Source organism: Xenopus laevis, chromosome 9_10S (genome assembly GCF_017654675.1).
Source record: "Xenopus laevis strain J_2021 chromosome 9_10S, Xenopus_laevis_v10.1, whole genome shotgun sequence".
NCBI classification, from domain to species: Eukaryota; Metazoa; Chordata; class Amphibia; order Anura; family Pipidae; genus Xenopus; species Xenopus laevis.
This window is the reverse complement of record NC_054388.1, coordinates 114,260,497-114,276,371: the sequence shown is the minus strand read 5'-3', so window position 1 is coordinate 114,276,371 and position 15,875 is coordinate 114,260,497. Positions and strand designations below refer to the sequence as shown.

General features: G+C 44.2%; 2 protein-coding genes across 3 annotated transcripts in view; both read left to right on the top strand.

The window, feature by feature from the left end:
• LOC108704248 (oocyte zinc finger protein XlCOF22-like) overlaps nucleotides 1-4,619 on the top strand; it is a 14,078-nt gene extending 9,459 nt beyond the window's left edge. For both annotated transcript variants that reach the window (XM_041579039.1, XM_041579038.1), the window contains exons 3-4: nucleotides 267-339; nucleotides 922-4,619. In XM_041579039.1, coding sequence (XP_041434973.1) covers nucleotides 267-339; nucleotides 922-2,567 — 1,719 coding nt within the window. In that variant the 3' untranslated portion in view covers nucleotides 2,568-4,619. The remainder of the gene's footprint in view (nucleotides 1-266; nucleotides 340-921) is intronic.
• Nucleotides 1-15,875, top strand: part of LOC108704201 — an 80,279-nt gene that overhangs the window by 18,945 nt on the left and 45,459 nt on the right. The window lies entirely within an intron of this gene.

Genomic DNA, 15,875 nt, shown 5'->3' with positions numbered 1-15,875 from the left:
ATCCCTAGGAAGAAGTCAGATGATGGGGGGGCCCTGCATGCCCCTGGCTCCGTCATACAGAAGGAAAATAACAAGAATGACAAGAAGATCCTGGAACTCATGTCCAACATCATCCAGCTGCTGACTGGAGAGGTGGGTACAGCGGCCCCTTATTGTTTAGTAACAGTGGATGATAATCCCTTTCTCTGGCTGGGGGATGACTGGAACATTGTGTGTGACAGGTTGCCATAAGGACTCATCATGTTTCCATCTATTTTTCCTTGCAGGAGAATTTTAATGAAGACACTGCGCTTATTACAGAAGGGATAAAGGAGGAGTCCCAGAATCCCCACCCACTGGGTGAGTAATGGGTGCAGGGCACAGAATATCAGAAGCTGGTGTGTATGTGAATTTATTAAGGCTAGGGACAGATGGTGATGAAATTAGCCTGAGGAAATCCCCAGGCTGATTTCAGCCCCCCACCGATAGCAGGCTTTTGCGTCTGGAAGCATTGTGTCCGCCTCCGGACACACTCGGCATTGAGCCAAAATCTGTTGTGAGTTTGTACCAGAGCTGACACAAGGCTTCCAGACACAAACACAGGAGAGAAGTCTGCTAGTGATCAGGGGGCTGAAATTGGCCTGTGGATTTCCACAGGCTGATTTCGGCCTTGTCTGGCCCTAGCCTAAGGCTATCTGGGAACAACAGAAACACAAATTAGAAATGCTCCTCTGCTAGCACTCATAATATAGTTCATGCCTTTGGGCCACAGTGAGCTCAACATGAAGGTTTTTTATATGACTTTTAATACTGTATCAGAGCCTATCAGGGTGACCATTCCACTGCTCCTGCTTTTTCCATTCCATCATTTCCTGACACAATGAATCCCTACATATATCTATAAAGTGTGATAATGATTTCTCCTGTTTATATCTTTGCCAGACAGTGAATATGAAGATAAGAGAGATATTACAGCTGATCTGGGAGAGACATTGTGTTATAATAATGAGCCAAGCAAGACTGAGGGAGAAGGAGCAGATTTCAGGGTAGATAGAAATCTCACAAACCCTGAAATGTCTCCAGCGGAACAAACCCCACCAGCCAATGGGATTAAGGAGGAACCAGCTTCATGGGAAGAAGGAAACATTTCTAATTTCACAATTATTACTGTTTCTGAATCAATGCAGGAAAACAATACATCTGCTCCGATCATGGGATGCAGCCAAAATCCAAGCTTGTTAGATAGTGATGCATCCAATGGGATTAAAGAGGAAGGAGCTTCATGTGAAGAGGGAAACCAATCAGATTGCAGTATTAATCCACTTACAAAACAGATGAAGGGAACAGATGCACCTACTCTCAACATGGAGCTGTACAACTGTTCGGAGTGTAATAAACACTTTAAAACTGAGGCCGGTCTTCTCAAGCATCAGATAATTCACACAGAAGAAAAACCATATTTCTGTTCTGTGTGTGAGAAACGTTTTGCGTGGTATTCAGATCTCATTGTACATCAGAGAAGTCACACAGGAGAAAAACCTTTCTCTTGTTCTGAATGTGGGAGATGTTTTTCATATCCTTCAGACTTAAACAGACACTACAAAATCCACACTGGAGAGAAACCATGTCTTTGTTCTCACTGTGGGAAACAATTTACTTCTCACTCCGACCTTGTCGCACATCGAAGAAGTCACAGAGCAGACACACTTTACTCCTGTGCTGAATGTGGGAAACATTTTAAACACCACTCACAACTGACTGTACACAAGAGAGTCCATTCTGGAGAGACACTGTATTCTTGTTCCGAATGTGGGAAAGAGTTTAAAGAACCCTCAACCCTTACGATACATATGAGAATTCACACAGGGGAGAGACCATTCACTTGTTCTCACTGTCAGAAAGGTTTTGCTCGTCGCTCGGATCTTGATAGACACCTCAGCATTCACAAAACAGTAAGACCTTTCCCTTGCTCTCAGTGTGGGAAACGTTTTGCTTGTATGTCTGACCTTAATGTGCATCACAGGAGTCACATAGACGACAGACCGTTCTCTTGTTCCGAGTGTGGGAAATGTTTCAAAAAGAATTCACACCTTACTACACATCAACGGACCCACACAGGAGAGAAACCATTTTCTTGCTCTGAATGTGGGAAATGTTTTACTGAGCGCTCAAGTCTTAATGTACATCAAACAATTCACACAGGGGAGAAACCGTTCACCTGCTCTGAATGTGGGAAATGTTTCAGCAATCGCGCCGGTCTCAGGATCCATAAAAAATTCCACACGGGAGAGAGACCATTCTCCTGTTCTGAATGTGGGAAATCTTTTACCTATCGCTCACACCTCACCGTACACCTCAGAGTTCACACCGGAGAAAAACCTTACACTTGCACCGAATGTGGGAAAGGTTTCACCCGTCGTTCACACCTTAATGTGCATCTCAGATTTCACACCGGGGAGAAACCATTTACTTGCACTGAATGTGGGAAATGTTTTACGTATCGTTTCCAGCTTACTGCACATTCCCAATTACACACAGGAGAGAAACCAGATTCTGATAACTTAACATATACAACCATGAGTGAGTAACATAAAGTTATGATGCTGTTAAACTCTAATTCCTTTTGGTTAATTTATGCTTAATCTTTAATACTCTTGTAATTCTTTAGGCTGTTTATTTTTTTATTGTAAGTTTTGCCCTTTAGTGGGGGGTATGTGGTCATTTTGAGTATGAAGATTTACATACAGTACTTTTTTTTTTTTTTTAACATTTTCATATTCAAGGTTTTTCCACCACAGCATCATGACTTTACAACAGAAGTGCGTTTTGCTTTTCTGTGGTCAGCTGAAGTATTGACGCGTGCTTGTTCTAGTTTCAGCTAAGATCTTGACAGTGAGCAATTATGAACTGAGCAAAGAAGCATCAGGAGACAAACCCCTCTGGCAAAAACAGAAGGGGCGCTCCTTTTGCAAATTCTTTGTTTTTGTAAAACTGCTAAAATCAGCAAAACTATTGAAATTGCAATTATGCAACAATGAGTTAGTATTACTCCCCTGTACTATTTTAGATTAGTCAACAACAAGAGTGTTCCAGACACCTGGAGAAGAGATCCAGTATCTATATTTGAACTCTTATACATGGGTGTTTCTTTATGCAGTTCCACCTCTTGGCAATGCATGTGTTAAGGTTAACCAACTCCATTTTGTGCATGTGGGTAGGGTGTAACAATAAACAATGTACTGACTCCAGTATTTTGGGATTCTGCCGAGTCCTGAATTTTCCATGAAGGATTTGGCTAAATCCCGAACCGCATCCAAACCCTAATTTGAATATGCAAATTAGGGCAAAGAAGGGTTCAAAAGAACAACACTCGCCGCACACAGACTGCAATTTCCTTGTTTGTGGGATGAAAAGTCACGTGATTTTAAGGATTCAGTCAGGCCTCTTGGATTTGTAGGAATCCTCTTGAAAAAGGCAGAATGTTGGCTGAACCCTAAAATAAAGCAAAAGTTGTAATGGTCATGAAGCTCTGTGAGTAGAGTATACAGCTTAGATCTATACTGAAGAGCAACAAAAAGGTAGACAGTCTACACGACTAAGCCTATGGGTTCGGTGTCTATATTGCCATCCCTGCAAGTCTGTTCCAAGGCATAACCTCAAGGTGATGATACACCTTCATATTTAGTCATCGATTTCCACCATACTACCTGACCATCTAGGAATGTATGTCCAATACAATCCTGGTAGGATGAGGATTATAGGCTCTGAGCGAAAATCAGTTTGATGGGTTACAACTCTGCAGCTCTGCTAGACTGCCCCAACAAATGGAATAACAGAAAGGTGGTCACATTTGTGTTTGATTCATTGTATGTCCCTCTGACCACAGGGCACTTTAAAGCACATATGTAAAACAAAACACTAATTATGTAGTCAATAATAGCAATATATAATGCTGGTTTGACTTGGGACTAAAAATTAATATTATCTTAAAAATGCCCCTTTATTGGAGCTCCCTATAGATTAACAATCCCTGTCTGCTGTTCAAATGAGGGGCGGGCGTGTCCTACGGCAGTAACGGGGACAGCCAATCACAGCCCTGCAGTCACAAGTGTAAATACAGGCTTCAGTTCCCTATCAGGTCAGCCTGGTTGCTGATTGGTTCCTGTCCTACAGTGCAGTGAGCTGAGTGCCGCCGCTCTCCTGCACAGCCAGAGAATTCACCGGGCTGAAGTGGAACAGGTGGGCAGGGCTAGATGGGTTTTGGGGACATTTTTTCAATAAATCAGCCCCAAACACATACTTTAAAGCACATAATTCTATAGTTAGAGGAGTAAAATGCTCTGGCACATTCTTGTTTTTACACACACTCCTTTAAATGTGTCCATACACGGGCAGATTTAACCTGCCGATATTGGTCCTTTAGATGGGAATGGGGAGGGAACCAGTATGTGTTTCCATGTAGCTCCTTTATGTTGGTGCTAATGGTTCTTATTTGGGGCCACTCCATCTCTAAGCTACATACAGTCATGTGTAAAAATATGTAAACCACAAGGCAATTTTTTACTTGGCATAAGAGATATTTGATCTTCTTTTCAACAATATAGATAACGGTGATCCAATAAATACCATTAACCATTTCATTTTGTAGTCCGTTGTGTTAATTAGAAATGTAAGTTTGGAATGTGGAAAAGTTAAGTACACTTATCCCTAGCTCCAATACCTGAAATTCGAATGGGGGTACAAATGCTTAGAATAATGTGAAGATCACGGAGGAGCCTGTCTTATAGACATTGAGGTTGGGTGCTTGTTGTTCATAGGAACGGTATCACCATGACTTTGTTAACTAATCTCTTTTGGGCCTTTACAAAGAAGTTTATCGAAGCCTATGAATCTTGCATGGGATTTAAAAAGATGTCGATCATTCCACTTTCCAGGGGATAATATGAAATCGAATCCACCTTTAAACCATTAAACAGACCTTGAAATATGTTGACTAAAGATTTCAGTGAATCCATCCAGGAATATCTACAAAAAAAAGGAAAACTTGATAGTTATTGAATGGGCAAGTCAAAAACCTGGTTCTAAATCAAATTGAGATGTTGTGGGCAGGGCCAGATTTTAACGTTCGGCTTCCCAAGGCCAGTGCCGGCGGTCCCACACGCACGTCCTAGCGCTGAACGCTGGCCTGGCACAACCCCTCCTCAGCGAGGGCGCAATCACACATGCTCTCTAACACTGTGGAGCTTTGAGTCCCCAGTGCTCCATAGCATACGGCAGGGGCGACATGCTGCCTCTAAAATGTTGCCGCCCTAGGCCCGGGCCTTTGTGGCCTCACCACAAATCTGGGCCTGGCTGTAGGGGAATCAAACACACTCCAACATGGCTCTATGGTACATAACAGGCAGTAGTGTATTCCACAAGCTGTTTATTTCTAGCAGTTTGCTGAGTAAACTATTACCTTTTATTGACAGGAGAGACATTTTGGATTGTGTTAAATTGGTTACAACTGGGAATGCAATAAACCTCCAAAATATTGCAAATCTAAATGGAGGGAAGGGAAAACATGTCACCTAGTCATTATATTGACAGACAATAAGAGATGCCTGCTTGAGCTTGTTTCTGCCATAGGGGGCAATGCTGGTCATTAGAGCCAAGGGGAAACTTACTTTTTTTTCCACATAAGAAAATGGCATTTCCGTTTCTCGTTGAATAAATAATTGCACAGCAATTACCTGTGAATAACAAAGAAGGGTTTACAGAGTACAATAGGATTAGAGGGCTCTACTCGCAAGAGTTTACAAACTAAAGGTTATGTTACAATTGAGACATTAGGATTTCAGAAACAAATTTGCGATTCATGATCCAGCAATAACTGATTAAGGTACATTGAATAAGTTTCCCTAAACAGGTGGGTCTTAAAGGGGCCTTTGAAAGTTTGGAAAGAAGGAGAAAGTCTGACAGCTGGAGGCAGAAAGTTACGGAGAAAAGCAGAAGCCCAAGAGAAGTCTTGTAAAAGAGAACGGGCAGAAGTGATGAGTTCAATCAAGTTCAACACTTCCAGATTCCTCTACATGGGCATCCCATGGAAAGCAACCCAAACACTCCAGCTGCCAATTCAGCCTTCCTTATGAAAATGGAGTTTTGTCCTGGATCCGACCCATTTCAGATCTCCAACAAGAGGCAAATACTGGCTATTATGTTACACATCCAGTCACTCCAGCCTTTACACATTACATTTTTGCCTAACTAACTATATTAGATACATTGTTTATTTTGCACAGCCTATCTTTTTACCCAGTTTAATTTTTATACTGAACTGTTCCTTTAAGAAACCCTCAATACTGCCCTCTTGTTAACTGCAATCTCTCTTGTTTGTAAGATAGATATAAAACTGCATGGGGGGTTCTCACTGGCCACATCTAAGATCATGCTCCCGGCCTGCACTAACTGCCTGTCTCTGAGGATTTCTGGTGCTTTTTTCATTCTTTAGTGTTCGTTCCTGTATGTGTCAGTGTGATTTATTTGGCTGGGTATGGTTACCTGCTGCTACTGCACTGCACATGATTTTATAGTAGACTTAAGGTTTGAAGATCCAAATTACGGAAAAATCTGTTATCAGGTCCTCAGCATTCTGGATAACAGGTGCCATACCTGTATGTATATATATATATATAACAAACAAGGGAAAGTTGTGCTCACCACTAATTTTTAAAACCATTAGGAGGGGGTGCAATGAGGCTGTGACCACAAAATACATATAGACAAAAACAAGAGTCCTCTGCACTCAACCCATTATCAATATATTTAAACGGATACTGTCATGGGAAAAAAAATTTTTTCAAAATGAATCAGTTAATAGCGCTGTTCCAGCAGAATTCTACACTGAAATCCATTTCTCAAAAGAGCTAACAGATTTTTTTATATTTAATTTTGAAATCTGACATGGAGCTAGACATATTGTCAATTTCCCAGCTGCCCCAAGTCATGTGACTTGTGCTCTGATAAACTTCAATCACTCTTTAATGCTGTACTGCAAGTTTGAGTGATATCACCCCTCCCCCCCCAGCAGCCAAACAAAAGAACAATGGGAAGGTAACCAGATAGCAGCTCCCTCCCTGTAGAAATAAACGTGTACTTCTTTTGGATGCATATTTTTAATTGAATCTATATTTATAAGGCACTACATGGATACATAACATTGTATAGTCTTCATATACAGGGTCGGACTGGACAGCAGGACACTGGTAAAAAACCCGGTGGGCCCCTGCTCTTCCTCTTCCACATCCTGTGGTTCCTCTTCCTGTCGTGAACAATTTTGAAAAAGGCCCAGAGGCCCAAAGAACACAGTGTGTGCGTGCACTTCCACGCACACGCGAGTGCACTTCCGCATGCCCGCACACTTCCGCACGCAAACGCGCAACGCAGGCAGAAGGGCAGCAGGGCACAGTGGTGGGGGGCCCTGAGACTGAAGCTGATGTGGGCCACGGGCCCCCCAGTCCGACCCTGTTCATATACAGTAGTACACACAGGGAGGACAATCATCATAATAAATTACAATAAACATGTGAGAATGAAGTGCCACGTGGTAAGAGATATAGTAGGAAGGAGGTCCTTGTACTTTACAGCTTACAGTCTAACTTTGTGGATAAACCAGAGGGCAAACATGCACAAAGGTTTGGGCACTTGCCCACAAGTGCCAAGATTGGACCGAGTGGTGTAACTACCGGGGGAGCAATTGAGCCTGGGCCCCCGGCAGCTCGTGCGCCACTGAGTTCTTCAGTGATTGCGGCAGTTTCCTGGCGGGGGCGGGGGACCCGGCTGCACGTCCCGCGCCAGGGCCCACTCCCCTCTAGTTACGTTACTGATTGGATCTATATAATGTTCTAGTGCTCCAAAAGTGAGCACTAGAACATTTTAGAATCTTTTGCTTAGGAAAAAATTAGAAAGCTCATTCAAATATTTCCTAAGCAGGAGAACATCAGCCTCTTTCTTTCTTTCTTTCTCCTGACAACTTCCTTGACTACTTGGTGGTCAGACTGGTGGGAAACTGACCAGCAGGTGGCACTGTTGGAACAAAATTCATTCATATTAACAGTACATGTATTAGTGATGTGCACCCGACCCTAACCCGCCCTGCTACGACCTGCTCCCGCCCGCACCGGCTTCCGGGGGTCATTTTATAGACCTGCACCGCCCGCCCCGCGGATGAAGTCACAAAAGGGGCGAGCAGACGTGAGACTATAAAACCGGAATTTGGATGCCGGTATTTGAAGGTGGGGAGCACTGCGAGGTCGACCCGAACCCGCCCGACCTGTGGGTATCATGTCGACCCACACATCACTAACATGTTAATATCTTGGAATAAAAACAAATAATGAATGTAAATGGCAAAATTGCTTAAAATAGCCTCCTCCTAAATCTTACATTCACTTATTTTAAAATTTTACTTATCCTTTAAGCTTCTGTAGTAACCCAATAAGTGTAAATATTTCTAAACAAATATATAAAACAGTGGCTGGCCAGACTTCTGCATTACTGTATCAAATGACATCAGTCCCAGCTTGGAGAGCCACCAAAATACCTGCACATGATACTGAGCCTCAGGTCCACAGTTTCCCACTATAAAGGAGGATTATTTAGATGTATCCTGCACTTAAAGTGAGCAGGGTTGTCAGGTTGGCAGTTTTTCAGCCAAATTGAGCAACTAATTTAAAGCCTGGGTGGGTTTTGAAAGTACAAAGTAGTCAAGGTACAGATTTGGGCTATTTTTTGGGCCTTTGGCTGGTTTGTATTTTGGAAACCAGGAGTTACCAGATTTTGGGCTCTGTACCCCAGTCTCCCGTCGCTCTTAAGCATTTTTTGCATTCTCCAGTGACCTCAATTTCAGACAATTTGGGTGCAAAAATCTGCTGGCCACCAAAATGTCTAGAGGTTGAGCTGTTTTACCAATATTTATTGAAAATGTATATGAATTAGGGCCTTATGGGACCCTTATACCTCCTGGGCCCCCTTGTAGTTACGGTCCTGGTGACGGGCAATTTTGTCCCATTTTGCTTCGTGAAGAAAATGAAAAAGGCTTATTTTCGCATATACTCATTTACTTTTGGACTTTTTTTCGCTCCACATATTATGCGATTTTTGGACTACTTTTGAAGTGCTGCTTGGCTAGTTTGTGGCTGGTTTTGAGAATTAGACCTGTCAACTCTGAAAGTGAGAGAAACCAGTGGAATGTGTTTCCTGCAGCTGGAGAGACCAGTAGCGAGTTCTGTGGCTTTTCTCCTGCCAGTACTATGATCCTTTAAAGGAGAAACAAACCCCTTATTAAAAAAAAAAACTCTACTCCCCCTACCCTACGTAGTCCAGCCTAGCTGCCCTCCCTGGCAAATGCCCCTAACTTTTTACTTACCCTCGGTGCAGATTCAGGGATCGCAGTTCACGGCAGCCATCTTCCGGGTCTTCGGTAATCTAAGACTGGGATCGGCGTGGCTGTGCAAGCGCAGTTGGAGCAATTTCCCGGTTATTGACAGTTGCGCCTGCGCCGAAATGGACGGAAATTGCCAAAGCACCGGAAGAAGACCCGGAAGATGGCTGCTGTGAACTGCGATCATTGAATCTGCACTGAGGGGTAAGTAAGAAGGTAGGGGCAGCTATGCTGGGGGTGAGGAGGGAGGGGGGTCTATGTGGGGTAAGGTGGGTAGGTTTTTTCTTTTATAAGGGGTTTGTTTCTCCTTTAAGGTGCATGAAGGCTGCTGCTGTTGTTTACTCCTATAATACCCAGTGTGTCCTGCCATCCAGCCTCTGTACCTTACTGACCTGCTCCCCAGCTTTGTCTCCCACACACACAAGCATTTGCTTCTAGCTGGGTGAGAAAAGATCAAACGCTCACTCATTGGCTATTTACTGAAGGAGGCGGGACAGAGACTGCCAGCGTATCCTGCCAACCAAACTTCATACTGTCAAGGCAGGATGTCACTTCCTGGCAGAGACAGAGCATATTGCTGAACAGGAAATGATTAGACTTACAGTCAGGGGGCTGGGACAGGGAGTTAGGGGCTGAGGATATTTTTTGTAACTTCAAACAGAAGAAATTAGTAGAGGATAGGCAGAAATTCCTCATCGCTGATTAAATCTGGAGTGAAAAGTAGATGTGTTCACTGTGCATGAGGGGAACTCACAAATAGCAGTGAGCAGGGAACTCTGGGAACTTCCACACAGGTAGGTACTGACCCCCCACCCCAATATACTGAGCCCATATGTGCTGCCTCCCTTATTCCTACCTTGTGTGGCACCCACCTCTGTCATTTACCCCTCACTCTCCTCTACTATGGGCTGTGTGTCTCACACTGGGGTTACTCCTGCTGCTACTGTGGGACTGGGGGTCGCTGCTGCTGCTGTGGGACTGGGGGTCGCTGCTGCTGCTGTGGGACTGGGGGTCGCTGCTGCTACTGCTGTGGGACTGGGGGTACTGCTGCTGTGGGACTGGGGGTCGCTGCTGCTGTAGGACTGGGGGTCGCTGCTGCTACTGCTGTGGGACTGGGGGTACTGCTGCTGTGGGACTGGGGGTCGCTGCTGCTACAGCTGTGGGACTGGGGGTCACTGCTGCTAATGCTGTGGGAGTGGGGGTCGCTGCTGCTAATGCTGTGGGACTGGGGGTCGCTACTGCTGCTGCTGTGGGACTGGGGGTCACTGCTGCTACTGCTGTGGGACTGGGGGTCGCTGCTGCTACTGCTGTGGGACTGGGGGTCGCTGGTGCTACTGCTGTGGGACTGGGGGTCGCTGCTACTGCTGTGGGACTGGGGGTCGCTGCTGCTGCTGTGGGACTGGGGGTCGCTGCTGCTGTGGGACTGGGGGTCGTTGCTGCTACTGCTGTGGGACTGGGGGTCGTTGCTGCTGGGAGCTTGGGGAGTGCAGGTAAGTACAGGTTTCACAGTTCATCATAGTTGAGTGTAACCTTAGCTCTATTCTTCAGGGATGAAGGGGAAGAAGAAGGATAAAAATGAGGAGGAGGAGGAGGAGGAGCGGGGGAAGAAGGAGAGAATGGTGAATCTGACACTGGAGATGATCTATCTGCTGACTGGAGAGGTGAGGGGCACTGTGACTGGCACACTGACAAGAGACTGTCTGTCTGTACAAAGGGGGTCTCTCTGCAGCTCAAACACCATTCTCTCTTCCTTTCAATATTTAGCACTACATCCCTAGGAAGAAGTCAGATGATGGGGGGGCCCTGCATGCCCCTGGCTCCGTCATACAGAAGGAAAATAACAAGAATGACAAGAAGATCCTGGAACTCATGTCCAACATCATCCAGCTGCTGACTGGAGAGGTGGGTACAGCGGCCCCTTATTGTTTAGTAACAGTGGATGATAATCCCTTTCTCTGGCTGGGGGATGACTGGAACATTGTGTGTGACAGGTTGCCATAAGGACTCATCATGTTTCCATCTATTTTTCCTTGGACGAGTGGGACTATATAAAAGGAAACAAGGAGCTTTATGAGGAAGGGATAAAGGAAGATTTGCTGCAGCCACGACCACTGGGTGAGTAATGGGCACAGGATACAAAATATCAGAAGCTGGTGTGTAAGGGAATTAATTAGGAGGAACAGTACAAGGGATGTGTGGGAACAACAGAAACACAAATGAGCTGCTGACAGTAAAGCAGGAGCAGTGAGTTACATATGATGGTTACACAGTAATACTGGTGATATGGGGACAGGACACTTAGGAGCAGTTTGTGCATAAGGAAAGCTCATTAGATGCTTATCCAGGGTTGGGACCAGTGATGGGCAAATCTGAACCCTTTTCACTTTGCCAAATTCACAAAATTGAAAAGAATTTGCCAAATGTATTGAAGTCAATTTTTCTACTATCCATTAGAGTGTAAATAATTGTTACAAAAATAAGGTATTGGTACTACCTACATATATGTATAAAATGTTATAATGATTTCTCCTGTTTGTATATTTGTCAGACTGTGAATATGAAGATAAGAGAGACATTACAGCTGATCTGGGAGGAACATTATGTTATAATAATGAGACAAGCAACATTGGGGCTGAAGGGGCAGATTTTTGTGCTGATGGAAATCTCCCAAACCCTGAAATTTTTCCAGCAGAACAGCCCCCAGCAACCAATGGGATTAAAGAAGAAGCATATTCATGTAAAGAGAGAAGCCAATCAGAATTCAGCACTAATCCACTTACAGAACAGATACAGGAACCAAATACTCCTATCAGGGGATGCAGCACCGATGACAGTTTGTCTGCTGTTTATATAAGAGAGTTTACCAGAGAGGAACCAAGTTCATGGAAAGGGAAAAACCATTCAGATGGCACAACTAATAAATGTGCACAACAGATACAAGGGACAGATACACCTGCTCCCAGCATAGAGACATATGATTGTTCTGAGTGCAATAAACAATTTAATACTAAGGCTAGTCTTGTCCGGCACCATAAAACCCACATCGGTGTGAAACCATATTGTTGTTCTGAATGTGGGAAATCATTTGCTCGTCGCGCACATCTCACTGAGCATCTGACTACTCACACAGGAGAGAAACTGTATTGTTGCGCTGTTTGTGGGGAAAGGTTTGCATATCACTCACAAATACATAGACATTACAGAATACACGGACGACTAAAATCATTTCCTTGTTTTCATTGTGGGGAACATTTTACATCTCGCTCCGACCTTATGGTGCATCGAAGAAGTCACAGAGCAGAGAGACTTTACTCTTGTACTCTATGTGGGAAACATTTTGAACATCGCTCACAACTCACTTTACATAAGAGAGTTCATACTGGTGAGACCCCGTATTCTTGTTCCGAATGTGGGAAAGATTTCTAAGAATGCTTATTTCACCCGTTACACAGCCTTTGCTGTACATCTCAGGAACCATACGCTTGTACTGAATGTGGGAAATGTTATGTGCACTCCCAGTTATACTCAGGACAGTCACTGTATAGTACATACAGTTATAATGTTACCAAAATAATAATAATAAATGATTAATAGTTTAGGCTGCATATGTCAGACTCACTGGAGATGGCAGGCTTGATTGATGAAACCGCAGGGTAACAGCCTCCTCTACACCTCTCACTGGGTATTCTAACCTGAGAATGAAAACAGGTCAAGCCCAGATGCAGAGCAGCAGAAGTGCCAGTAATGGAACAGTTTTAAACACACCAAGTCATCAGTAGAATATCTTAGCAGAATCGTGGAGCAGAAATCGTACGAGTAGTATAGGCAGGAGACAGGGGGTTGGACGGGCAGCAATCAGAAGAAGAGTCAGAGTAGAGGCTGAAGTCAAACCAAATAATCAGACAGGAATAACGATAAGTGTCAGCCTCAAAAGTCGATGAGCTCGCAGTGAGCTGCAGACCTCAGCGTTTATTTATGCTCTGTGTGCATACGGCTAAACAACATGCGCCCAGAACAACGTGCACCCATCGCAATGCCTGCATGAGATGCAAACTTGCGCACGGAATAACCTGAATGCACCGAGCCTTATGTGAGGATACAGGCAAGTGAAGAGACAGCAAACTGGAGTGATTCAGGCAGGATGAGTGACAGCATATTTTGTTATGCCCTTTATTAGGGTGATTTATATGAAGAGCAACTAAATACCTCCAAAGTATATTAATGTACGTAGATTGCTCTACAATTTACCTACATATTTCTTAATTAGCATTTTACACTGCTCATATCATGAATTGACATTCTTTACTTTTCTGACCAGCCAGCTGGATGCTAAAAGATTATTTACTGATGACAGCATCTCCTGGCACTCCTCTGCACAGTTCTATTCTTTATGTCAGTTTGTTTAATCTGAGACACAAAAATAAACTGCCAAAACTTGGTCTAATCCACGCTGAGGCATTGAGCAGCCTCTAGAGGTGTTAGTACCACACTTTAGCCAAAATATGTAGCTCACGTGCCAGGCCAAGGCCCATCATTGTACGTGAGTTCTACACAGCCCATTAACATACACCTGTAAATCATTCCCTGTTTAAAAAAAAAAAAAACCCTAAATCTAAAAAAATATTGTAGGGAAATATGAATAATATATGGTGTTGGTTTCACATTGTGCTAAAATTATTGTCTTAAAAAATGGACCCTTTATTGGAGCTCCCTATAGACATTCTCTGGTCCCTGTCTGTTTCAAATGAGGGGTGGGTATGTCCTAAAGGAGACATATAGGATAAATGAAAAAAACCCTAATTTTGTAGGCAAGTAATATATAGTGTTGCTTTTACATGGTGCTAAAAATCAATATTATCTTTAAAAATAGCCCCTTTATTGGAGCTCCCTAGAGATGTTCTCTGGTCCCTGTCTGTGTTTCAAATGAGGGGTGGGCGTGTCCCTGCCAGAAGCACAGTAGGAGGGGGACAGCCAATCACAGCCCTGCAGTCACACAAGCACAGACAGGCTTCAGTTCCCTATCAGGTCCTGCTAGCTGCTGATTGGTTCCTGTCCTACAGTGCAGTGAGCTGAGTGCACAGCCTGGGAATTCAGGGAGCAGCAAGTGGAAGAGAAGGGAGGGATTATTAGGGGTTTTGCACAAATATTCAATAAATCAGCCTGAAACATGACTTTTTTAAGCACAATTCTTCTATATCTAAATGAGTATAATGTACTGGTACATTCTTATTTTTTAAACAAAATGTCTCCTCTAACACCTTGCATTGGTAATGTAACTTTCTCCAGCCCCCCTCCATACTGTACGTCAGCCCCTCTCTACACCTCTCCTCTCTCTTGTATCATACCTCTCAACATTTTGGAAGTGAAAAGAGGGACAAAAAATGTTTTTGCACTAGAACAGAGATTATTGACCACGCCCCTTTCTGTGGCCACGCCCCCTAATTACCATGCTAATTTTACAAAATTTGGAGGTTATGAAAGTTTGAAAATATTTCTCCTTATCTAAACTTTTTTTGTGTCTCAAAATTGTTACAAAGTATCTTATTTGCACCTGTTAGTTGTTCTGGACTCTCTGCCAAAAGCCAATTAAGTGAGAAACTTTGTTTCTTTTTCTGGCTGTTCAGTGCAGAGAAAAGAGGGACTTTCCAGTACAAATGAGGGACTGCGGGTTGAGCTGTCAATAGAGGGACTGTCCCTCAGAAAAAGGAACAGTTGGGAGGTATGTTGCATCTCTCCTCTCTCTTGTACAGAAACGTCCCAAACCCTATAACTTCCTGTCACGTGGGCTCATGTCTGTGTATTTCCGAATAAGCCCTAGTCATTGTAACGAGACGCTGTCCTGTCCCTATTCCATTAGCCGACTGGAGCCTGTGCCTATAGCGAGTCCAGCATTGTACTGGAGCACGAACATCCTCCGCTTAATGAGGAGCAGACGCTACAGCGACACCCAGTGGGAGCGAGTGACACGTGAGACCAGCACTACTCGCCTGCTCCTTAGCCTCGCTCTGATGTCTCGGAAACTGCCGTGCTGCCTTTAGCTGGGCGGGAAATCATAGAATACACTTTCACCATTGGCTAAGAGTGGCTGACTGGCTTCTGCTCCCTGATTAACGTTTCCCGGGAAAAAAAGGGACTTTGTCTGTAGCTAGGCAGGAAAAGACGGAACACACGCACTGATTGGCTGAGATCGGAAGGGGCGGGAATGAGAATGCCAGTATTGCTGTCAACTTAACTCATACACACTGATTGGATTAATAGAGAGGCGGGGCAGGGAGTTAGGGGATGAGGGTCATTTTTGTAACTGCAGACACGGGGAGTTTGTGCGGTACAGAGATATGTGAGGAATTGTCTCCCGTCCCTTACTGAGCCGCTCTCACTCCCACCTCCCAAGCACCCGGGACCATTGGTTTGTAGCCGGAGCAGGGAACTCTGGGAACTTCCACACAGGTAGGTACTGACCCCCCACCCCAATATA